The following is a 27,062-nucleotide window of genomic DNA, read 5'->3' on the forward strand; positions in this document are numbered from 1 at the left end:
CATAGTAATTATCACAGAAGGAAATATGGTAATGTTATTATAGAGCTACAAAGTCTGCATAGTGAGGCAGAGGGTGGATGGATGGATGGATCAACAAAACGTCAGACTTTAACAAGGGAGACTGGTGTTCAGTTCTGATTTCCAACTGTGAGTAAACATTGATATTTTTAAACCACAATCCTAACCTCAACCACTGGGTTATTATTGTAACCATGATGATGAAGGTACCCTAATGTCTCCCTAAACTGATGTTTGCTTAGATATTGGGCACATCAGATCAGAAAACACTTTTATGTGGTTCTGGAGCGCATGGAGCAACAACATATTTTATTGTTTAATTTAAAGGACTTGTTGAAACAAATAGATGCATACAGAAACTAAACCAAATGTACTTAAGGGATGAGTGTTATCATTCATTGTACATCATGGTCTCAGCTAAAAGTTGCTCTTTGCTATCCTCTGCAACACACCACTCTCACCATCCTTCTATGTATGCTCTCTGGAGTTTGCCCTCAGACTGGTGTTGTGTCGAAGTCTGTTTCCCTGTCGATATGTATTTTCCCTTACTTTAATCTGCACCCAGCCTTATCCCTAATCTCAACCAGTTGTCCTCTGAGATGCTTAACCTGACCCCAACCACTTACTTCTGCTACACCTAATGATAACCTAAGCCCTAACCCCAACCATGGAGGTCACACTACGGGAAACAGTTCTAACGGTGGAGAAACACTATTTAAACACTATTCAAGAGGGGAGCAGACTTCAACACAAGACCTGCTTATATTTCACACACTGTGTGAGATCAGCTTTCTTGAGGTTGGCAAACAAATAAAACACAGATGACAACCTGTGACCATGACACTCAAAAAATGCAGTTATTTAATTAAATTAAAATATGTTTACTTCAACATTTTCAGCACTTCCTCCACCAAAAGTGAAAGTGAGTTCACCGGTGATCACAGAGACAGACTCAGTCACACTGAACTGTCAGACTCCACCATCAGTGTCTCAGTGTTATTTCTACACTTTAAGTGGAGGAACTGTCAGAGTCCTCCCTTGTCTGCAGACACTGACAGGGACTGAACTGCTGAAGATGGCACATCAGAGATCACCTGCTGAGGTTGAAATAAAATGTTATTACACTGTAACACATGGAGAGACAAAGTCTACATCTCCACACAGTGACACAACCTCCATCACCATACAAAGTGAGTGAATATTATTCTCATCACCTGATATTATTATATATGATGAAGTGATAAAGTATCAGCACAACAGTGTGATGTAAAGTTTCACTTGTGATTTCTTTGTAGGTGCTGCAGAAAATAATAAGAGAAAAACTGATTTAACAACCTCCATTTCCATTACAAAGTCACCTGTGGGTGGAGATGATAAAGGTTTTCTTTTTATTTCATAAAACGTATTTTGATCATGGAGTACTTGTTATTCTGAGTAATGATAGATCCAGTTACACTGTCTTTGTATTACATATCACACATTGGACTCGAATGATACACAAATATTAATTTCAGCAATTTTATTGCTAAAATTTATTTGACAGATTCTATTTGATTTGTTTCTTTTCAAAATCACCAGGAGTATGCTATCAAGAACATTATCATGAGTCACCTCTACATTCATTATTTTTAAAGTTTTGAAAGGTTTTTGTGTCATTATTCTTCAGGTCTGAATGTTAACAGTGTTTCCACTCCTATAACTAACTAAATGAAATTACAGGCATATGTTTTAGTGGATAAGTTAAACACAAAATGTATATATTTCTTATGGAAAATACTGTATTTCAATTATTATTTATTTTTATTCACCAGGTCTGACTGTTTTTAGGCCAAGTAATACTGTTGGCTTGATCTCTACTTCCTTAACATCAGTGAAAACAACATCAGGTGACAATAACTTTCTCTGACTTTTTTTGAAAATGTTGAAATATGTGTCGTTTTTAATATCTGTGTTTTTCTGTCTTTAAGAAACAGTTACTGATAAGACTAATCTCAGTACAAAAGGTAGTGTGACGACTGCTGTTGAAACTCCTATGAATCTGGCATCAGGAGACAATATTACAGGTGAGATTTTTATGATATGCCCCCAAAATGCTAAGATGCATTGCTGTGAATGTTTTTAATGTGTCTATTTATTCCTTACAGTAGGTCAGGCACTTAACACACCTATCAATAAAACTAGCTTGATCCCATTGAATCCACTGAATCCAGTTTCAGGTGAGCAAGAAGAACATAATTCCTTACACATATTAGATATTATGAATATTAAAAATTACACGCTATTCAGTTTAGTAAAGTATATTTCCTCTGTAGGTTATATGACTATATTGCAGCAAGTTAGTTTTAGCTACACAAACAAGTCATTTTGCAAAATGTGAACAAGTATGTAAGATTTCATATTTTAAAGTTAAAAATTGTTACCACCTCATCTACAGTGGACACTACTGTACGTTTCTGTTTTCTGCCCGGTTTAAGCATTATGGAGGCTATTGCTCTGCAGTGTTACAGTGGAGCAACCTGTGTTGCATAATTATGATGGTTAAGATATCCTCAACCTGATTTATCATGTTTACAACTTTATTTAGATTAAATTCCTTTTGTTGCAATGACACTTGTTTGTGACTCCTGTTGTTCCAAAACAGAAACGTGGATATTGATATGGAAGTTGGTAATAGTCGTGGCTGGTTTTGGAGTAACAGTAGGTGTCATCTTGCTGGGATTTGCACTTCTCTGTACCCAAAGAAGAACTGGTGAGAACTATATCATTTGATGTTTCCAGTGAAACCTGATTGTATTTTTAAAGCAGCTGTAATTGATATTTCTATAATATAATGTCAAATGTGAGAGGCATCACTTGTAGTGATGAACCTTCACTATCACTTCCTGTGTCCACTATCCAATGCTAGAGAATACCCACTAATCATACTTCATGTGCTGTATATCATGTGTAGACCACACCATGTAAGTATCAGATAATGCTTGTCACATAAGGCTGACTTCCTGTTGTCAGTCGGTGGCGCTATGACTATGACTCAATATGACATGTAGATGTGTTCAGGCCTGGACTCTCATCAAGTATGAGAAATTTGGGGCAGATTGGACAATGTAAAGTAGAGTTACAACAACTTCCTGTTTAATGCCCCAAACATGTTTTGGGCAAAATTGACTGGCACACCACGCCAAGGGTGTTCCATGAAGAATAAAAAGCTTTGCAATTTAACACCGCAAAAGTCTTTAAATGTAACCTACCAAATATGAAGTCACTCTGGTCAAAGCTGTAGGAGGAGTTTGTCAAAGTACAATACCTGTAAATGGGTAGATCCAAATGGCTTACTTCCTGTTGGACTTACCATATGGCTCCAAGAGGCTTTTTTAAAGTCTGGTTGTTACATCTGCCCACCAAATTTTGTACATCCACATCAAAATTTAAAGGTGGGGGCTTTGACTTTGAAATTTGCCAGGGGGCGCCCTCAAGCCATTTTGCCACACCCAAACCCAAAACCCATATCAGATATCAAGTTAAGCCACTTCTGATGTTTCATGAGTTTTGGAGCATCCCTAGCACCTCAAAAATACTAAAAGTAATTAGGGGGCACTATAGAGCTGAAATGCCATGCCCAAGCCCAATTGTGGTACTAATTGAAATATTTACTAGTTCGAACATAGGTGCAAAATTTGGGAATTTTTTCTGCATCCTATAGGTCTCAAACATGTGTTTGAAATGAAAACTGACGCACAAAATTTAAAATAGCTGACTTTTTGCCGGGTGAAAATTTTTTAAATAACTCAATTATGGCGAGAATGATGAGAGCAATTATTCCACTGAACTTCATACTGAACATCAAAGAAACTTTATTGCAACATATCCCTTCATTTGGGGGCACTATGGACCCAGCTGGCCACACCTGAGTCCAGTCACTATAGAACTTTGCAATTTTCACCAGTTCTGGCATGTGTGCCAATTTTCCTGAGAGACTTGAGGGGACCGTTGGGCCCCTGGCACTTTCGTGCTTGGGCCCTAATAATATTGCTCCGTAACTAATTGTTTGCTAAAAAGTTCGCTATATCAACTTAATAGGTGATGATATGTCAATGTCGTGTTCACAATGTGCAAGTGGCACCAAAAAGAAAAAAAAAAAAAATCTGTTGCAGATTTGGAATTTCAATAGATTTTAAAAATCTAAAACCACTCCCATCTAGATTGCCTCTAATAACTAATAAGAATAAAAAATAGAATTTTCATAAGCTCAACCATATTTATTGTCAGTTATTCTGACTTGGGTTGCAGTAATCAGGAATTATTGTTTCCACTGACTGCAGTTCATAGAAATTACAGCTACTAAAAGGAACTTAACCTGACAAGCCTTTAGTGATCATTAAAGCTTCCTGATCTTAATGATTACTGATTGCTTTTTGAAATGTTATTTGTTTTTTTGTTTTTTTTACAGAAAAGTTTTTTTACAACAGGTGAGAAAGCTTTTTTTTTTTTTTTTAACCTTTTCAGAAATAAATGAGTGACTTGATATTTTCCTTTTTACCACTTTCATACAGACATTCAGCTTCATGTACTGTAGCTTCCTAGTGCAGCTTGTCCTCTCATTCAGCCACTGAGCAGAACCACTAGAACAGTGCCTTGCTCAAGGGCACAAGGATCAATTGTTGAATCAGTAGAGAGAGTTCATTCACCTTCTCAAATCCCATCAAACCCTCAGGTTTAAATTACTGACCCAATGTAGTGATTTCTGTTTTCTCATGTGATGAAGACAAACTCTTTATTAAAACTTGTTTCCCCCTTTATTTCTGTGTAGGACACAAACCAAAGTCACTGGTAATGTACATATTAAGTAGTCAGGCAACATTATGGTATATTCACAGATACAGTAGGCATTTATATGTTTTTGAGCTTTGTTTTGCCTTCTGTTGTAGATGACTTGGTGTCCATGAGAAATATTGACTGTGGTGAGAGAGAGGTAATTTAAAAAACAGTTTTTATCAGATGTAACATTTACATAATTGCAAGGCTCCTCAGGTTGATTTAATGTGTTTAAAGTTATTCATAAGTTTCTCTCACTTCCTCTCTCTTCTTACCAAACAAGTTACCTGCAGGTAATGCTGAAGCCTACAGTATGATCAGCTCTGAACCTGGTGCTGACTGTCCTACTGGTGAGCTGCTTTTCTCTTTACACCAACCTGAATGTAGCATAATGGTCTTTTACAGGAAGGAGAACAGGTTTCTGCTGTATATTACTTACAATAAATAACTTTCCCAATGTATGTACTGCATTTGTTTTTTTCAAGGTCTTTTTAAAAATATACCAGATGGTATATACTGTAGTATGACTATCTTTAATTACAGAAGCTGTATATCACTGAATAAGCAAAACATTCAATAACAGTGTTGCTTTTCTACCTTTTTTCAACAAACAACAATCGTAACAATAAATGTTAGACTATTAACACTTGCACTTTCTGAAATATTTTACTTTTTTGATACAGGCAGATATTGTATTTAATCATTGAAGACTCATTACCGATGTATAAATTTAGGTGTGCACAATGATTGTCAAATTCTTGACATAGATCAGGTGGTCTATAAGCTTTTTTATTTACAGAGGACTTACACATCTCACCTCTTTTATTTTTACAGACTGTGTAATGAAATGTATAATTTTATGGAAAATAGTAGTATGTGGTTCTTTCTTATTCGCAGGTTCTGAAAAACCAAAAGGGGGGGAGCTTAAAAATGAGGATGTAAGTCAGACATGACACACAGTATTGAATATATTTACTGTATAGGTTCATGCTATGGAGTTAAAGAGTCCTTACAGTTGGTGTCTTTTTTTTCCCAGGACACATACCATATGTACTCCATCATCTCTGAGGAGCAAACTGCATCAGCACCGAAGAATATGGTGTACAGCACCATACAGGCACATTGAAAGACAAACTTTTTATACTATATAGAGAAAGAGAAAGCAGCCCTATATTTGTTGAGGCAGCACAACTATTTATATTTTTATTCAAATAAAAGTGGAAATAGGTGTAAAAATCCAGTTTTTGTTTTTATTACACTTTTAATTTTAGGATATTAAAGTGTTAAAGTGTTTAGCGCTGACTACTGAGCTAGAACCAATTGTATCACAAATGTGCAGACAGACTCTACTTATTTATACACCCATAACACAGAGACAGCATAGTGTGTAACATTTAGAGAAGAACTTCAAAGGTGATTATTGCTTTGCACTTTTAATTTATTGCCTATTTTTTACAACCTAACTTTGTGGAAAGGAGAAGGCAAACGACAGGTTATGGAGAGTCCCTTGAAAGTACTTTGCTTGTGTCAGTAGCTCAGCTTTATCTCTGGGGAACATCCCCAACTCTAGGAGTGATATCCATATTAGGAAATGTGCGTCATGTAGCAGGTGGATATGACTCCCCTTGTTGAAACCTGCTGATAGACGTAAGAGCGGAGCAGAGGAGAGAGACTGAGATAGCGATGAAACTGACCTGCACACTGGTATTTGACATGTTTTTTTTTTCTTCCCAAAAGCAAATAATTTTAAAAATATTTATACAAAATAAATATTTGTAAAAAAAACCCACTATTTGTGGTTTGCCAAATAACGTATTTTGATTTGGGCCTGCCCCTAGTAGGTAATATGTGTGGTAAGCAATAAGCATGACCTATACTTTTCCCATCACTTGTGGAGTGCCACATGGTAGTGTCCTGGGCCCCCTTTTGTTTTTGCATCATATTAATGACATGAAAACTTCCTGGTCAAGTTCTGTGTTCTCATATGCAGACGATGAAGCTATTATATTCAAGTCTATGTTGTTTGGATCGATTAGGCTCCAATTAGACAGAACTCTGACCAGGACACTAAGATTGGTGATTAGTTTGTGGTTCTGGGCCCTTACACAAACTTTGAAACACAGTAGCACAAAACAAACTGTTTTGGCTTGAGTTAGTGAATGTCATTCTTGCAGCTTCACTGGCTTTCAGTAGAGGACTGAGCATGTCATATTCATTTAAAGATAGTTTATACTGTAGTATTTTACATGAAAGTGTGCCCAGCTGTGTATCATAGGATTTTTCATATTGTGATTTTGAGAAGAATCACAATATGAAAAACTGACTTGATAGTCATACCACCAGAACTAGTGTAGGAAACTTCTCTTAATATTAATCTTTATTTACTTAAGCTTTATAGATTCAATAAGATAGGTTACTGTATTGACAACTTGATTGATGAAGCCTGTGCAAAAGGCTGGTATGCAGCACTTTCTGATTAAAGTTAGATGTAGAGGCTTTCCAGCAGCATCAGTACATTGCTTTCTCCAGAAAATACGGCTGTCACTTAAAAAGCTCAAGAAAGCCATCAAGGACATGGGCGCAGCAGCTGAGATCTGCTCAAGGTGGCTGTGGCGTAGAAAGAGGAAACAGTTGGAACCCTTCTACTGGTGAAGGCAAGTTTTGACTTTGCTGCTCCACTCAGGTGAGGCGTACTGGTTTAGGGGTGAAACATTGGTCACCCTGAGATACGTGCTGATGATGTAGAAAAGTTCCCAAAATCAACTCTGTCTCTACCAAAGGAAGTCCACCAATACCATACTACCTGAAGTTCAAGCAGTTCCTGCTTATGTCAAAGCATCTCTGATGTTTAACTCACGTAAAAGGTGATGATATGTCAATGTTGCATTCACAACGTGTCTCTGCTGCCCCCCAGTGGCCAGATTATTAATTATTGCTGGTTTAAGACTGAAGTTGATTGGTTTTTGATGTGTTTTTATCGTTACGTTACTTCAAAAACAATAAAAACAAGGCCATTAAATATGAAGTTTTTAAAGGTCTGGTTTTGATATATGTGATGTGTAGTATGTATTTATATCACCAGTCCTACCCAATTTAGCAAAAAAGAACAAGTAAAACAAACAATAAGGAAGACAATTAGAAAAGCAACAGAAATGATGAGCAACCTTTTACTTCTACCAGTTAAACAGCACTGTGGTAGATTTGATCTAAATATACACATACACATACTGAGGGCTGTATAAATGATGTGTGTCTGTGTTTCTGTGGCCTGTCTGTCAGTGTGATTCACTTCTGATGCTTGCTGTGGTTTTCCTGAGAGCAACTTCTGTAAAATGACATTCATGTCTGTCAAAGTCCATGTAGTCAGACACACAAGTGTAGTCGTTAAAGTATTGCTGGACGTTCACATTATTCTGCTTCATCATGGCTGGACACCTGCTGTTCGTCATCCTTATATGTGAGTTAAACCTCTTGTCAAGCTCTTTCAAAGTTAATATTGGCAAAAACACACTCATGTACATTTAATTCACAAGCAAGTGATTAACATGTAATGTTTGTATTGTTATCAGCATGTTTTATTATACTTTTCCATCAGTCTGAAGAAGTCAGGAATTTTAATTATAAGTTATTGATTAGTTATTATTTTGTCTGTTTTTCTTGTTAACATGTTGTTTCTCCAACAGATTCCTTTCATGAGATGAAAGCACAAGGTCAGTCCTGAGTTTGACATTAGTTCATAAACAGCTGCACTGTCATCACAGCTTGAACAGTTTATTACAGTCTGCAGTTAATTTGATTTGATAATTTGTGTACATGGACGCAGAGTACATTTTCTCTACTTCCTATACAGTACATTAAATCACAATTTCTCATTAGGAATTTCACCACATTAATGCAACAATTCAGTATTTGATGTGATAACATATTTCTTCCTCTAAATTTTCAGCATCTCTTCCACCTAAACTAACAGTGAATCCACTGGTGATTACAGAGACAGACTCAGTCACACTGGACTGTCAGGCTCCAGCATCAGTGTCTCAGTGTTTTTTCCGCACAAATGGAAAACCTGCCAAAAGTTTCTCTTGTCTGAAGACTCTGACAGGGACTGAGCTGCTCGAGATAACAAATCAAAGTCCACCCACTGAGGTTAAAGTGACATGTTTTTACCTTATGGCTTATCCATCTCCAGACAGTGATGTGTCCTCTATCAGCATTCAAAGTGAGTATTCATAAATTTAGAAATAAAAAATTGCATTTTAAATAAATGTGATTTTTAGTTATTTAATCCAACATATGCTTAAAATTTCAGCATCTTTTCGTCCTAAGCTGACAGTGAATCCACCGGTGATCACAGAGACAGACTCAGCCTCACTGAACTGTCAGGCTCCACCATCAGTGCTTGTGTCTCAGTGTTATTTCTACACTTTAAGTGGAGGAACTATCAGTGTCCTGTCTTGTCTGCAGACACTGACAGGGACTGACCTGCTGAAGATGGCACATCAGAGTTAACCTGCTGAGGTCGAAGTGAAATGTTTTTACGCTGGAAAGTTTGGAGAGACATATTTTCACTCTCCACACAGTGACTCATCCTCCATCACCATACAGAGTGAGTGACTGCTACTTCTTATCTACTGATATTATTGTATCTTGATAGTGTCAGCACAGGATAAGTGGCTTGGTGTTATATTTCAGGTGTAAATTTGATTTTGAGTAATGACAAATTTGATTACACTTTGTATTATATATTACAAATATCAGATACACTGAATTATTATTTTAGCTTGTTGTTAAGCATTATAAGTGTTGTATTGTATGAGTGTAGGACATCTATAAATACATGTACAGCTTACAGTGTACTTGATTGCAAAGTGGCACATTATAGCTTTGACTTTTTATTTGATCTTTTATTAATCTTTCTGATAGGTCAGAAACCACAGATGAGTCTCCAGCATTTTGATGGTGAACATGTTCTCTTCACTTGCTCACTGCCTGGATCTGCTAATCATGATACGAGCTGTAACCTGTACTTTGGAGAAGCAAGTCATCCAGTAAAAACAACAACCATCCGGAGGGAAACAACCTCAACAAACCAGAAGTTCTGCCAGTTTATTGTCTCAATAGATGATTTGTTGACACTTCTACGTTCTGTTCTGAGAAAGGATGCCAGCTGTGATTACACCTTGGGAAGTGAACTCAACTCTTTGTCTCCTCGTAGTGACGGACAAAACTTGACTTGTAAGTCAGAGATGACATGAATACATGCTACACTGCTACAACACATCCATTTAAAAGTCAAAAACATACATATCAATGCATACACATCACAATTCATCATTTTTTACATCACAATTGTAAAAAAAACCAAACAAACAAACTAGTTCTAGTTCTGTGAAAATAACAGCTCAAGTACACAAATAATTACGCTGTTTCACACAGTTGTCCACACATGAGACTGACAGGGCTAAATCTACCTTCCTTTCTTCTTTTATTGTAGATATTGTGGACAATGAAATCAGACAACTTGACTCTAGACAAGAGTCAAGCAAGACGCAGACAACGCCAACACTTACTATGACCACAGGTAGGTCAGCTGCAATATCACAAATCACTCTATCACTATATTTGTTATTTTTAATAGTTTTAATCATTGCAGCATTTTACAATAAATAATTACTATGAAATAGTGCTGTCAAACTGTAACTGACTGTCATCAATACTGAGTATGCAGTGGACATTCCTTCAAGATTATAGCAACAAGAAAAAAATGTTACTCACGCAGAAGTCAGTATTTTAAATGATGTAGATTTGGACATTTTCATTTTTTGAATTGTGCTGTATTACTGTAAATACACATATTGAACTCAAGAGTCTGACTTTACACAACAGTACATCCTACATTCCTGCCAGACAAAATGATTGATTATACTTCACTACGTTAGTTTACTTCAAACACTCGATGTTAAGATCACTTTAAAGTTCACAATCATCTAAAATACATTTGGCCTTCAGTAATAGTAAATTAGTGTTAATGGAAAGCATATGACATTACATAAACTACAACTTACACTGATGTACAGTAACAGATTTCAATATGTTGTTGAATATTTTCTTAATTACCAGGTCAGACTGTTGGTAAGCCGACTAACACTGGTAGTTCAACCTCTACATCCCTCTCACCTGTGAAAACGACCTCAGGTGGCACAATTACTCAGGTTCTTAATGATCCATGTTGACTTCTCAGAACATATTGTGATTTTTGTCATTTTTAATTTTGATGTTTTTGTGTGTTCAAGGAACGTTTACTGGTATAACTATGACCTCTCCTGACGCAGCTCTTACGAATCAAGCCTCTAATGATGAAATAACAGGTAGACTTACTTTTTAATTACTGCATGAAAATGCTAAAATGCCTTACTGTGTAAGTCTTTAAATGCCTTCAACTATGCACTTTTATGTCCATCTGTTCTTGTTCATTGTATTCCCACTGAAAACAGTTTCAGGTGAGCAATAAGATTTTAATTTCTTACACCATCATAATAAGAATAAGAAATTGTTAACATAGTTAAATTAAAGTATTTTTTAAGTATTTTCCTCAAAGGAGTAGGTTTGGTTTTAATTTTGGTGAACATTTTTTGTCCAATAGCCAAAATAAACTTTTTTCCTATGTGCACTTCTGTCATATGCAAACATACACACAAAAACTTTTCTATATTGACCACGTATTTGCTAATATAACTCGCCTAAAACAGGACATCTATCATATTTTTTTCTCTGATTCTAAACAAATATTTACTATTTAATTTTATTAATAAAAATGGAGAGTAAAATCAATATTTAAAATTGACACATTATAAAAACCTGTAGGTAAAGTGCTGCTCTCTTCAACTAAGTCATCTTCAAACCTCACCTGAGATTCAGTAGCTCTGCAGTTTGTTGATTTTGGGCACAAATTAAGTTTCCTGCAACTAAAAAAATATTGCTTTGATTACAGAACTTTCTTATTAAATCAGTGGTTACTGACAGTTTGGTTCTTCTTTAAAAAGGACTGTCCGTACGGCCATGATTTTTCTTGTATGCAATTAAAACATTTAGCAACAGCCAAAGCTATACAAACAGTAGCTCACACATACTGTGTTTCAGTCATGTCATGTTCTTTGTGCAAAATGTGAATAAAATGAAAAAAAAACAACAAAAAAAACATTATATATTAAAAAATTACTTGCATACTGGCAAGGATGCCTGATATTCATTGGTTAGTCAGAGAAGAATTATGTGAATCAAATCAGTGGGCCTGTGCCTTCAGTCTGAACATTTCATAATTTATCTTGAGAATTAGTTTTAAGGGCTTTTCACACTGCACTTAGCCCACAGCTAAAATCATTCTTAGAGCATTCTTAGCCCCAGGCTAAAAAAGCTTTCACACTTGCACAATCCAAAGTGGGCTAACCCCGACTTTAGCCTAGACACTACTGTACGTTTCTGTTTTCTGCTGGGTTTAAGTATTATGGAGGCTATTGCTCTGCAGTGTCACAGTGAAATAAGCTGTATTTCATAATTACGATGGTTAATTTCATCATGTTTACAACTTTATTCACATTAAAGTCGTATTAGTTGCAATGACACTTGTTTGTGGTCTTTGTTGTTCCAAAAAGAAACATTGATATGGAAGTTTGCTGGTTTTGGAGTAACTGTAGGTGTCATCTTGCTGGGATTTGCACTTCTCTACAATCAAAGCAGAATTGGTAAGACTTTAAAATTTTTACCCCAACAAAGTTTATTTCAGTGATTTGAACAAATCTGTTCAAGATGTGATGTGAGGTTTTTTTTTAGCATGGAGATATGTTGTTCAAAGTTGCTCAAGTTAGAACTTGCTGATTTAAATCACATTATCTTTTCCTCGTCTCATTTAACCAGTTTTTCTAATAATACTGAAATAAAAATATTGGCCTTAAGCTGGAATACATATGTGCTTTATTCTTATTGTAAAACCCGACGGCAGTTGTAGGAAATCTTTGAAGTGGCTTCACATTTCCTCTAAAGGAAGTTTATTTCTTGTTAGTAAAACATAAAGAAGTGACTTGTATTCAACATTTGCATTTTATTAGGGATTATTACAGTTTCGCAATGTCAAGTTAAGCAACTCCATTTTCATTCATACAGCCCAATGTCACAAATGACAAATTAGCCTCAGGGGGCTTTTACAATTTGTACAGCAATACAACATCTTCTTTCCTCAGACCTTCGATTCAGATAAAGAAAAACACAAACCCCCAAAAGACCCTTTAATGGGGAAAAAACTGAAGAAACCTCAGAAAGAGCAACAGAGGAGGGATTCCTCCTCCAGGACGGACAGACATGCAACAGATGTTTTGTGTGGAGAATAGACCAAGATAATAACATTAAAATATCGAAAAACAGGATGACAGAATTATAGATAAACTGATAACATATATTTCAATAATCAGATTTTGATGATTTTTTTTGCTTTTTCTAGAAAAATGTGCTTTCAAGAGGTAAGAAACTTTGTCTCTTAAACATTCCCAGGTTAAACCAAGTTGGTGTCATCTTCTTTATCATTGTTGCCCAGTTTTAAATTCATAGTTTCAGACATTCATTGAGAGGATTATGTACCTCTTATAACAAAACTGATTGGGCTCTTAGTTAATCAGACTAGCAGTGATGGTTATGCTGGTAAAACTAACACCCCCAGCACATTGAAAACATACGTTGTAGTAAACAGATGTCTGAACTGTCAGGATTTAAAGGATGTCCTGTAGACTTGTATGAATGTGACTGGATATTACTAGTCAGCTGATAGCCAATCAGATGATGTATAATTAAGTCAGGATGTGATGAATGAAATGATAGCTGTTCAGGTATTCAGAGATGTTTGGGAAAACCAACACAATAACACAAACTATATTTATTTGGATTTTACATTCTTCGTTTATATAACTGTTTTTCTCTGTAATGACACTAACAAAAAACTTTTTCTATTATTTTCATTTAGACCAAAAGCCATCATCACTGGTAAATCAAAGTATTTCTTCCTCTTTTGCATTTGCTGTAATGATCATGTCAATGCAATTGATCAGTGTTATACCTGTATGTTTTACTTGCACCTGTTTGTTAAAGTGTACTAAGGAGTGCTTTGGTTTCTGTTTCAGATTACAGGGATTATATGGTAAGTCTCAACAGTGGATGGGGATTTGAAAACTTCTGTTTCTGCTAAGAGGTTTTCCTTCATGATCATGGTGTCTTACATGAGGTTACTCTCTCTCTCCCTCTCCTTTATCATTTCAATTAAGAACTTGCAGGCTGGTTATGATGAAACCTACAGTATGGTCATCTATAAATGCAATATTGGTGAGCTGATTTTCTCTTTCTCTTAACTTGAATGAAGTATAAGGTTCTAAAATGTTGGGGAATAGTTTTAATGGATTACTTAAGCATGACCACCATGGTCAAATTAAATTAATAAATACCTGGAAAATACAGCATGTACTGTTTATTTGGTAAACCTGAGATTGAAGAATTATTATTACTTTTACCAATGGGGATTTCATTTTTTTGAGAGTTACCTAGAAGATTATAAATGGATTCTGATGTTAATAGATTGGTCATGGAAGCAATATATAATTAACTTTTCATATCAAACACTTAAAAGTGACTGTTGCAATGGTTATGGATTTTATTAAAATGCCAATGAATGGATACATGTAAAAGCTTTATTTAGGTTATTATTTTAGGTTTACATAACAGATGACATGAAGGTTGTTGTACAGAGATAGATGATTGTAAAGAACATTGAACAAATATAATATTAGCCACTTGGTGGCCCCAGTGCTTAAAATTGACTAGAATTAAAACAAGTATAATTTCCATTTCAGGAGCAGTCATGAAAATGTGTGAATATGTGTTGTTATTGTGGCATGACAGATATTCAACATCTGCAACTTTTAAATCTCAATAAATAATCAAAGTTCACTGAGAAGAATTAAGTCACGTCTGTTTCTTTCTTTTCACAGAATAAATACCAAAAACTGCACCTTAGAGGAGCGAGCTGCATCTCACCAGGGCGATACAGTGTACAGCTCTCTAAAGCCATTTTGAATTTCAAGTGTTGTTTATCTTGCATCTTTATTTTCATTTTGCTTTCTTACAATGTTTACACTGTTTACATTTTTTAGAACGGTGTAATGCCTTTGTTGAATTTTACTGAATGGATAGAAAATTGCTTTAAATAATAAAAACATTATACACAACTATTAAAAAGAAGTCCCATTTATTTCAAAAGTTGAAGTTCAGGTTCATGTTTATTCATAAAGCTCTAGACACAAAACAAGTTTCTACAAAGTGCTTTACACAAGAGGAATGACAAACAAATGTACTTTTTATGTAAACAAATACAACACACATACACAGAAAACAGTAAAAACCAACAAAACAAGATTTAACCTACAGTAACACAAAGAGATAAAAACAATCACAGCTGTTTAGTGAAGTTATTTCCTTGTATACAGTATACCTTGTATAATAAGAAAATACATTTTAAAAGATGACTTAAACATATTAATTAAATCAATGTGACACTTTATCAACTTGATGTAAAAACACACAGTTTATGCAGCATAATTTGGATATGATATTTTACACACACACACACACACACACAAACACCAAAGAGAAGTGAAACTGAGACGCTGCTCATCATTGGTTCTGCCCATCTCTGTTTAAAAGTCACTCTGAGAAAAACAACCAGAAAGCAAAAGAAATGAGGTTAGCCACCGATGTGGTAGATTAATTAAATAAAACACGTAGTTAGTTCTTTGAAAAGGATGTTTGGTGTGTGTATTTCCGTGGCCTGTTTAATAGTGTGATTCACCTCTGATGCTCGCTGTGGTTTTCCGGAGAGCGAGTTCTGCAAAATGACATTTCAGTATGTGAAAGTCTAACCATAGACACAAGTGTAGTCTTTAAAAGAGTCCTGGTCAGTCTTAATCTTCAGCTTCATCATGGCAGGACTCCTGTTGTTTGTCATCTTCATGCGTAAGTTAAACCCTCTATTGATTCTTTCATCATTAATATACAAACCAATGCAGGTTCACCTTGCAAACACTGGTTAATTCTTTAGATTACAGCCCACAGCGTACGGTGTAATTATTCACAATTTACAGTGTAATTTTTGGTCCTAACTAGGTGAGAAGAAGAGAAGAAGATCATACATACCTCGTAATATTAAAATAGATACCTGTCAGTTTAAAAACTACCTACAGTATAAATTCTTTTTAAATTCCCAGATTGTTACCACCTTTAATTGTTAACTTCACATCTTGTTCTCTTGTACCTACATCAATATATACTGTGCTGGTACACCATCAGCACAAACAATTACACTGTAAATTGGGAATCGATTAATCTAAAGCATAACCCAATCATGAAATCAATATGCATCGTATGTATATTAATATGTATCAGCATGTTAATATACCACAGCATGCCTACCTCTGATTGATAGAATTACACATTTGGTAAAGTTTTAATCCGTCTACAACTTGTTGAAGTTCTTAATGAGTTATTATTGCATTTATTTACCTTGTTAACACATTGTTTTTCCAACAGATTGTTTTCATGAAATCCAAGCACAAGGTCAGTCTATGAACTATTGCCCTTTCATGTCCTGCTGTACTGTTGTCACTGTATGGGAAATTTATTAGGGCCTGAGCCCCAAAGGAGCGAAGACCCTATTGTATTTCGTATGTTTGTTTCTTTCTTCTTCTTATTAGGGCCTGAGCCCCAAAGGGGCAAAGACCCTATTGTATTTCGTATGTTTGTTTCTTTCTTCTTCTTATTAGGGCCTGAGCCCCAAAGGGGCAAAGACCCTATTGTATTTTGTGTGTTTGTTTCTTTCTTCTTCTTTAGGGCCTGAGCCCCAAAGGGGCGAAGACCCTATTGTATTTCGTGTGTTTGTTTCTTTCTTCTTCTTCTCATTCTTTCTTTATTAATCCACCACTTCAACCCTTAATTTGACCCCCTAAACATGCTCAAAAACTCACTAAATTTGGCACGCACATCAGGTCTGGTGAAAAATTTGATAAAATGTAAAAATTATCCCCCAAAGTGCCAAAATGTGATCTATAGCGCCACCTATGTATCTAATATGGCTGCCACGGCCCGTAGGAATGTCGTAGAGAGATCGAACCAAAACTCAATTATTCATCTCATCAAGACCTACAAATCATATGCTGACATCCCTGACCTAAATCCAACAGGAAGTCCGCAATATGCCCATCAAAGTACGACTTTGCGCCAATTTTGGACCCCCAAGAAACGCTATCTCCTCCTGGGGCGTTAATGGTATTGGCTTCAAACTTGAATGACTTATGACACTGTGCTGAACAAAAGTTGTTAAAAACTTTGTAATAAGTTGTAGTGCCACATCACACCCTACAATGTAAACCAATGGGGAGGCAATCTCTAGGCATGGACTTTGTATCAAACAAATGGCTCTGATGTCTAAACTATAAGTCTGACCACTTTGAAACCTGTATCAATGGATTTCCTTTATTAGGGCCCGAGCACCTAGCGGTTCGCTCACACTCTCCATTCAAATATATGAGTATTTTTCTGTGTCCAGCTGCAGTTACTTATTGTCTCTACACATCTGACAGCAGTGTTCGATGCTTACTTTTTTGTCGAGGAGTACATGTGTTCCTAAATGTAAAAAATTAGGGGCACACTGAAAACTGAAAACAATCAAAACTTATGCTCTCTTTAGGCGTGCTTGATTATGGCAAAAAGCATAATCACAATTATTTTTGCTCAATATTGACATCACAGTTTTTTAACACGATTACTTTTTGACTTTCATTTTTGGCGATTGCCGATATATCCACATATTTTTTCCCACTTTGCTGAGGAAACTATTACACATGCAAGCATAGATTGTACTAAGTATGATCAAAAAAGACAATATATGATGGAAGAACTCAGGAAGACTAGAGTTCTGGATCTCAGCATTAAAACTTTAATGAACCTGCCAAGTGAGTGGAGTAGCAGTTTTGGGTTTTTTTTGAGTTTATTAGACAGACAGGATTGATGTGTAGGATTTAATATTTGGTCCACAGTCCGGGCCACAGGGTGGCGGTAATGTGCCTAATAAGCTATAATTTAGCTATCGTTGGAGCGTGTGGCCGTGGCGTGGCGTTGAGTTTTGATGTTTCGCCATGACAGAGGAAATTGTTGTAACTTTAGTGCAAATGCTCCAGTCTGCCCCAAACTTTGCATGTTTGATAAGAGTCCCGGCCTGAACACGTCCACATTACAATATTCCATGAATGATGCAAACTGGCTGAATAGTGCCCCCTACAAAAATGCAGCAAAGGAGCCCCAGCAGCAGGCAAAACAGTGGACAAAGGAAGTGATGTTTATCTCCTACTTGCACTGTCTGAAAACAGCCCGGGTCTGAAGTCATCTACATGCCCGTGATAGAAGCCCTTCGACTGCGCCGCGGCCAAACGTGCGCAAGGGCACGAAGGCCCGTTCAATGCTGCTTACAGCTTTAATTAATTTGAGTTTTTTTTTACACAAATTAATGCAACTATTACGTATTTGATAAACATATGTTTACCTTTACATTTTCAGCTCATCTTCCACCTAAACTAACAGTGAATCCACCCGTGATCAGCAAGACAGACTCAGTCACACTGAACTGTCAGGCTCCACCATCAGTGTCTGTGTTTCAGTGTTATTTCTACACTTTAAGTGAAGGAACTCACAGAGTCCTCCCTTGTGTGAAGACACTGACAGGGACTGAACTGCTGCAGATGGCGCATCAGAGTTCACCTGCTGAGGTTGAAGTGAAATGTTTTTACACTGTAAAGATTGGAGATATAAATTCTCCATCTCTATACAGTGACACAACCTCCATCACCATACAAAGTGAGTAATTATACTGCTATGCTATTTAGTTAATGCAGTATCAGCAGAAACACTGCAGCATTCAACAGTGGGGTCAAGCGGCATTAGGTTTTTTTAAATCTTTTTTTTTTTAATGTTTACATGGATTTACTATTCGATGTATGCAATGGAGGTGTTTCTTTATTGCAAGTGTCACAGTGCAGGTAGTAGGCTTCTGGTAAATGATTTGCTGTCAGGTCCAGAAGATTTAATTACCACTGAACTTCATGTCTGTACCAGCTGCTAGCATGCAGGCCTTACATGAACCCTGGTGAGCTTGACACACTTTGAGCATGTGCTCTACTCGTCCCTGACAGTATTGTTCACTCACCTGGTTGGTTGGAGCTGAACCGGCATCCTCCTCGTTCTGTCAATTGTGCACTTAAGCTTGGTGTTGGTTTCAGTTCATTTAAACAAATAAGACCATCCTCCCAAGAAAAACAACAAAATCTGTCTTTTAAGCAAGTTCCCCAAAACGCCATATCAATTAACAAAGTATCTAAAGGCCATAGTAATTATTATAGAAGCAAAGGAAGAAATATGGTAATGTTATTATAGAGCAACAAAGTCCACATAGTGAGAAGGAGGGTGGGATGGATGGGTCAACAAAATAAGACCTGCTTATATTTTAGGCTGTGTGAGATCAGCTTTCTTGAGGTTGGCAAACAAAACACAGATGACAACCTGTGATCATGACACTTGAAAAATGCAATTACTTAATTAAATTAAAATGTGTTTACTTCAACATTTTCAGCACTTCTTCCACCTAAACTGACAGTGCATCCACCGGGGATCACAGAGACAGACTCAGTCACACTGAACTGTCAGACTCCACCATCAGTGTCTGTGTCTCAGTGTTTCTACACTTTAAGTGGAGGAAGTATCAGAGTCCTCCCTTGTCTGCAGACACTGACAGGGACTGAACTGCTGCAGATGGCACATCAGAGATCACCTGCTGAGGTTAAAGTGGAATGTTATTACACTGTAACACATGGAGAGACAAAGTCTATATCTCCACACAGTGACACGTCCTCCGTTGCTATAAAATGTGAGTGAACATTAATGCTGTGGACTTATACTTAGATATTTTTATATCATGTTATATTGTCATTACAAACAACAAAGTGGCTCTCAATTTGAGGGGTTGGGTCTTTACAGGAAGTGTGAGAAGATGTTATATGTGCATCAGATTTAATCTTTTTAAAAACATAATTCATGTAATGAGCTCAGGCTCAGTGCATCCTCTTCCATTATAAATGTATCATTAGAAATGTTTTCAAATAAATGCAATTTTCAGTTATTGAATGCTTAAATTTTCAGCATCTGTCCCACCTAAACTGACAGTGAATCCACCGCTGATCACAGAGACAGACTCAGTCACACTGAACTGTCAGACTCCACCATCAGTGTCTGTGTCTCAGTGTTATTTCTACACTTTAAGTGGAGGAACTGTCAGAGTCCTCCCTTGTCTGCAGACACTGACAGGGACTGAACTGCTGAAGATGGCACATCAGAGATCACCGGCTGAGGTTGAAGTAAAATGTTATTACACTGTAAAGATTGGAGATATAAATTCTCCATCTCCACACAGCGACACAACCTCCATCACCATACAAAGTGAGTGAATATTATTCCCATCACCTGATATTATTATATCTAATAAAGTGATAAAGTATCAGCACATAAAAACAACAGTGTGATGTAAAGTTTCACTTGTGATTTCTTTGTAGGTGCGGCAGAAAACAACAAAAGAAAAACTGATTTAACAACCTCCATTTCCATTACAAAGTCACCTGTGGGCGGAGATGATAAAGGTATTCTTTTTGTTTGAGAAAATGTTTTCTAAGTAATGATAGATCTAATTACACTGTCTTTGTATTACATATCACACATTGAACTCAGATGATACATAAATATTAATTTTAGCAATTTGAATGTTACAAATAGCACAAATATGGATTGATGTGACAGATTATATTTGATTTATTTTCTTTTAAAATCACCAGGAGTATGCTATGAATCTGAAATGTGATCAAGTTTTGAAAGGTCTTTGTATCATTATTCTTCAGGTCTGAATGTTAACAGTGCTTCCACTTCTGTAACTCCTGTAAAACTAGCATCAGGTAATGAAATTACAGGCATATGTCTTAATGGATGATTTAAACACAAAATGTATATATTTCGTATTGAAAATACTGTATTTAAATTATTATTTATTTTTATTCACCAGGTCAGACTGTTTTGAAAACAACATCAGGTGACAGTTACTTTCTCTGACCTTTTTGAAAATGTTGAAATATGTGTCATTTTTAATATCTGTGTTATTGTTATTTTCAAGAAACAGTTACTGATTAATCTCAGTACAAAAGGTAGTGTGACAACTGCTGTTGAAACTATGATAAGCCCCAAAAATGCTAAGACGCATTGCTGTGAATGTTTTTAACGTGTCTGACTATTTATTCATAAATACATAAATACAAAAACACATTTAAAAAGTGTCCAAAAAGCAGCCAGGCCTCTGGTGGATAAAATCGTTCAAGAGAGCAGACTGGAAGTTACAATATTACTGTATATTTGGTAATGATAAGTCCATAAATATCTGTGAATTGCTGAGTGCAACAAAACAGTAACTATTCATGGTTATTTAAACATTGCTCTTTTCGGGTACCCTCATATGAAGCGATATATCATACTAAGTAGTTACTAAGTAATTCCTGATTAATTCATTATTATTTTTGCCCTGCTTTGGTTTAACACAGGAATGTTTTTGGTCTGAATGTCCACTAAAGCATCAGCCTACAAAACAACAGCAAGTAGCTACTTAGTTTTTACTGGGAAATTCACAATTAGTTTCCTTAATTACAAATCAGAAACAGCAGGATTCTCTGATGCTAAAAAGTCATCTTGTTTGCAGTTATAAACATTATTAAGTCATTGTTTATTGTATTCCCACTGAAAACAGTTTCAGGTGAGCAATAAGATTTTAATTTCTTACACCATCGTAATAAGAATAAGAAATTGTTAACATAGTTTAATTAAAGTATTTTTTAAGTATTTTCCTCAAAGGCGTAGGTTTGGTTTTTGTCCAATAGCCAAAATAAACTTTTTTCTTATGTGCACTTCTTTCATATGCAAACATGCACACATAAAGAGCTTGACTCTACAAAAAGTTTAATTTTATTAATAAAAATGGAGACTAAAATTAATATCTAAAATTGACATAATTGAAATTATAAAAACCTGTAGGTAAAGTGCTGCTCTCTTCAACTAAGTCATCTTCAAACCTCACCTGAGATTCAGTAGCTCTGCAGTTTGTTGATTTTGGGCACAAATTAAGTTTCCTGCAACTAAAAAAATATTGCTTTGATTACAGAACTTTCTTATTAAATCAGTGGTTACTGACAGTTTGGTTCTTCTTTAAAAAGGACTGTCCGTACGGCCATGATTTTTCTTGTACACAATTAAAACATTTAGCAACAGCCAAAGCTATACAAACAGTAACTCACACATACTGTGTTTCAGTCATGTCATGTTCTTTGTGCAAAATGTGAATAAAATGAAAAAAAACAACAAAAAAAACATTATATTAAATATATTAAAAAATGACTTGCATACCGGCAAGGATGCCTGATATTCATTGGTTAGTCAGAGAAGAAGTTATGTGAATCAAATCAGTGGGCCTGTGCCTTCAGTCTGAACATTTCATAATTTATCTTGAGAATAACTTTGAAGGGCTTTTCACACTGCACTTAGCCCACAGCTAAAATAATTCTTAGAGCATTCTTAGCCCCATGCAAAAAAAGCTTTCACACTTGCACAATCCAAAGTGGGCTAACCCCGACTTTAGCCTAGACACTACTGTACGTTTCTGTTTTCTGCTGGGTTTAAGTATTATGGAGGCTATTGCTCTGCAGTGTCACAGTGAAACAAGCTGTATTTCATAATTACGATGGTTAATATATCCTTAACCTGAATTGAAATGATTCATCATGTTTACAACTTTATTCACATTAAAGTCGTATTAGTTGCAATGACACTTGTTTGTGGCCTTTGTTGTTCCAAAACAGAAACGTGGATATGGAAGTTGGTAGTAGTTGTGGCTGGTTTTGGAGTAACTGTAGGTGTCATCTTGCTGGGATTTGCACCTCTCTACAACCAAAGCACAATTGGTAAGACTTTAAAATTTTACCCCAACAGAGTTTATTTCAGTGTCCAAGAAATCTGTTCAAGATGTGATGTGAGGGTTTTTTTTTTTAGCATGGAGATATGTTGTTCAAAGTTGCTCAAGTTAGAACTTGCTGATTTAAATCACATTATCTCTTTATTGTCTCATTTAACCAGTTTGTCGAATAATACTGAAATAAAGATATTGGCTTCCAATCACAGTTGAAAAAACAAGGTACATGGGATAAGCTGGAATACATATGTGCTTTATTCTTATTGTAAAACCCAACTGCAGTTGTAGGAAATCTTTGATGTGGCTTCACGTTTCTTTAAAGAAGTTTAGTTCTTTTTTGGTAAAACATAAAGAAGTGACTTGTATTCAATATTTGCATTTTATTAGAGATTATTACAGTTTCGCAATGTCAAGTTAAGCAAGTCCATTTTCAATCATATAACCCAATACCACAAATGACAAATTAGCCTCAGGGGGCTTTTACAATTTGTACAGCAATACAACATCTTCTTTCCTCAGACCTTCGATTCAGATAAAGAAAGACACAAACCCCCAAAAGACCCTTTATTGGGGAAAAAATTGAAGAAAAATCAGAAAGAGCAACAGAGGAGGGATTCCTCCTCCAGGACTGACAGACATGCAACAGATGTTTTGTGTGGAGAATAGATCAAGATAATAACATTAAAATATGGAAAAACAGGATGACAGAATTATAGGTAAACTGATAACATATATTTCAATAATCAGATTTTGATGATTTTTTTTTTGCTTTTTCTAGAAAAATGTGCTTTCAAGAGGTAAGAAACTTTTTCTCTTAAACATTCCCAGGTTAAACCAAGTTGGTGTCATCTTCTTTATCATTGTTGCCCAGTTTTAAATTCATAGTTTCAGACATTCATTGAGAGGATTATGTACCCCTTATAACAAAACTGACCGGGCTCTCAGTTAATCAGACTAGCAGTGATGGTTATGCTGGTAAAACTAACACCCCCAGCACATTGAAAACATACGTTGTAGTAAACAGATGTCTGAGCTATCAGGATTGAAAGGATGTCCTGTAGACTTGTATGAATGTGACTGGATATTACTAGTCAGCTGATAGCCAATCAGATGATGTATAATTAAGTCAGGATGTGATGAATGAAATATTGATAGCTGTTCAGGTATTCAGAGATGTTTGGGAAACCAACACAATAACACAAACTATATTTATTTGGATTTTACATTCTTCGTTTATATAACTGTTTTTCTCTGTAATGACACTAACAAAAAACTTTTTCTATTATTTTCATTTAGACCAAAAGCCATCATCACTGGTAAATCAAAGTATTTCTTCCTCTTTTGCATTTGCTGTAATGATCATGTCAATGCAATTGATCAATGTTATACCTGTATATTTTATTTGCACCTGTTTGTTAGAGTGTACTAAGGAGTGCTTTGGTTTCTGTTTCAGATTATAGGGATTATATGGTAAGTCTCAACAGTGGATGGGGATTTGAAAACTTCTGTTTCTGCTAAGAGGTTTTCCTTCATGACTTGTCTTAGTCATGTCTTACATGAGGTTACTCTCTCTCTCCCTCTCCTTTATCATTTCAATTAAGAACTTGCAGGCTGGTTATGATGAAACCTACAGTATGGTCATCTATAAATGCAATATTGGTGAGCTGATTTTCTCTTTCTCTTAACTTGAATGAAGTATAAGGTTCTAAAATGTTGGGGAATAGTTTTAATGGATTACTTAAGCATGACCACTATGGTCAAATTAAATTAATAAATACCTGGAAAATACTGCATGTACTGTTTATTTGGTAAACCTGAGATTGAAGAATTATTATTACTTTTACCAATGGGGATTTCATTTTTTTGAGAGTTACCTAGAAGATTATAAATGGATTCTGATGTTAATAGATTGGTCATGGAAGCAATATACAATTAACTTTTCATATCAAACACCTAAAAGTCACCGTTGAAATGGTTATGGATTTTATTAAAATGCCAATGAATGGATACATATAAAAGCTTTATTTAGGTTATTATTTTAGGTTTACATAACAGATGACATGAAGTTTGTTTTACAGGGATAGATGATAGTAAAGAACATTGAACAAATATGATATTAGCCACTTGGTGGCCCCAGTGCTTAAAATTTGCTAGAATTAAAATAAGTATAATTTCTATTTCAGGAGCAGTCATGAAAATGTGTGAATTCTATAAGTTGTTATTGTGGCATGACAGATATTCAACATTTGCAACTTTTAAATCTCAATAAATGAGAAAGGTTCACTGAGAAGAATTAAGTCACGTCTGTTTCTTTCTTTTCACAGAATAAATACCAAAAACTCTTTTGCATTCGCTGTAATGATCATGTCAATGCAATTGATCAGTGTTATACATGTATATTTTATTTGCACCTGTTTGTTAAAGTGCACTAAGGAGTGCTTTGGTTTCTGTTTCAGATTACAGGGATTATATGGTAAGTCTCAACAGTGGATGGGGATTTGAAAACTTCTGTTTCTGCCAAGAAGTTTTCCTTCATGACCATGGTGTCTTACATGAGGTTACTCTCTCTCTCCCTCTCCTTTATCATTTCAATTAAGAATTTGCAGGCTGGTTATGATGAAACCTACAGTATCGTCATCTATAAATGCAATATTGGTGAGCTGATTTTCTCTTTCTCTTAACTTGAATGAAGTATAAGGTTCTAAAATGTTGGGGAATAGTTTTAATGGATTACTTAAGCATGACCACTATGGTCAAATTAAATTAATAAATACGTGGAAAATACTGCATGTACTGTTTATTTGGTAAGCCTGAGATTGAAGAATTATTATTACTTTTACCAATGGGGATTTCATTTTTTGAGAGTTACTTAGAAGATTATAAATGGATTCTGATGTTAATAGATTGGTCATGGAAGCAATATATAATTAACTTTTCATATCAAACACTTAAAAGTGACTGTGTCAATGGTTATGGATTTTATTAAAATGCCAATGAATGGATACATGTAAAAGCTTTATTTAGGTTATTATTTTAGGTTTACATAACAGATGACATGAAGGTTGTTGTGCAGAGATAGATGATTGTAAAGAACATTGAACAAATATAATATTAGCCACTTGGTGGCCCAAGTGCTTAAAATTTGCTAAACTAGAACAAGTATCATTTCTATTTCAGGAGCAGTCATGAAAATGTGTGAATTCTATAAGTTGTTACAGACATTCAGCACTTGCAACTTTTAAATCTCAATAAATGAGAAAGGTTCACTGAGAAGAATTAAGTCATGTCTGTTTCTTTCTTTTCACAGAATAAATACCAAAAACTGCACCTTAGAGGAGCGAGCCGCATCTCACCGGGGGGATACAGTGTACAGCTCTCTAAAGCCATTTTGAATTTCAAGTGTTGTTTTTCTTGCATCTTTATTTTCATTTTGCTTTCTTACAATGTTTGCATTATTTACATTTTTTTTAGAACGGTGTAAACGGTTAAATTTTACTGAATGGATAGAAAATTAAGTTAGGTCAGAAGATAACATGAATCATGTGTCGCAATGCTTTAAATAATAAAAACATTATACACAACTATTAAAAAGAAGTCCCATTCATTTCAAAAATTTAAGTTTAGGTTCATGTTTATTCATAAAACTCTAGACACAAAACAAGTTTCTACAAAGTGCTTTACACAAGAGGAGTGATAAACAAATGTACTTTTTATGTAAACAAATACAAAACTAAACAAAACAAGAGTTAATCTACAATAACACAAAGACAAAAACAATCACAACTGAATTAATTCTTTCAGTGTATACAGTATACTTTGTATAATAAAATACATTTTTTTTAAAAACTTAAAAATATTAATTAAATCAATGTGGCACTTCACCTTCTTGATGTAAAACACAGTTTGTGCAGCATAATTTGGAGATATAAGGTAAAATGGGAAAGAACTGATGATAAGTACTTAGTCTATCAATATTCCATGTGTGTGCGGAGAGGTGTCCCTGAAAAATAACAATTTCTAAAACTGTAAGTATTTTACACACACACTAAAAAAGGTGAAACTGAGACGCTGCATATCAGTAGTTCTGCCCCTCTCT

At 35.4% G+C, this 27,062-nt stretch overlaps 1 protein-coding gene and 1 long non-coding RNA gene across 3 annotated transcripts in view; both read left to right on the forward strand.

The window, feature by feature from the left end:
- LOC121889589 overlaps window positions 1-26,411 on the forward strand; it is a 38,852-nt gene extending 12,441 nt beyond the window's left edge. The window contains exons 20-28 of one of the 2 annotated variants that reach the window (XM_042401657.1): window positions 13,325-13,343; window positions 13,841-13,860; window positions 13,998-14,014; window positions 14,139-14,196; window positions 23,745-23,763; window positions 24,263-24,282; window positions 25,423-25,439; window positions 25,573-25,621; window positions 26,274-26,411. In XM_042401657.1, coding sequence (XP_042257591.1) covers window positions 13,325-13,343; window positions 13,841-13,860; window positions 13,998-14,014; window positions 14,139-14,196; window positions 23,745-23,763; window positions 24,263-24,282; window positions 25,423-25,439; window positions 25,573-25,621; window positions 26,274-26,278 — 224 coding nt within the window. In that variant the 3' untranslated portion in view covers window positions 26,279-26,411. Of the gene's footprint in view, window positions 1-13,324; window positions 13,344-13,840; window positions 13,861-13,997; window positions 14,015-14,138; window positions 14,197-14,858; window positions 14,962-23,744; window positions 23,764-24,262; window positions 24,283-25,422; window positions 25,440-25,572; window positions 25,622-26,273 lie in introns of those variants that run through there. The other variant, XM_042401666.1, reaches the window with a different exon arrangement.
- On the forward strand, window positions 4,973-5,953 carry LOC121889607. The gene is made up of 4 exons (XR_006093575.1): window positions 4,973-4,987; window positions 5,114-5,180; window positions 5,728-5,768; window positions 5,867-5,953. It is a non-coding gene; the product is annotated as an uncharacterized LOC121889607 (long non-coding RNA).
- Window positions 26,412-27,062: the final 651 nt, after the last annotated feature.

The sequence above is a fragment of the Thunnus maccoyii genome, chromosome 3, assembly GCF_910596095.1.
Source record: "Thunnus maccoyii chromosome 3, fThuMac1.1, whole genome shotgun sequence".
Classification (NCBI taxonomy): Eukaryota; Metazoa; Chordata; class Actinopteri; order Scombriformes; family Scombridae; genus Thunnus; species Thunnus maccoyii.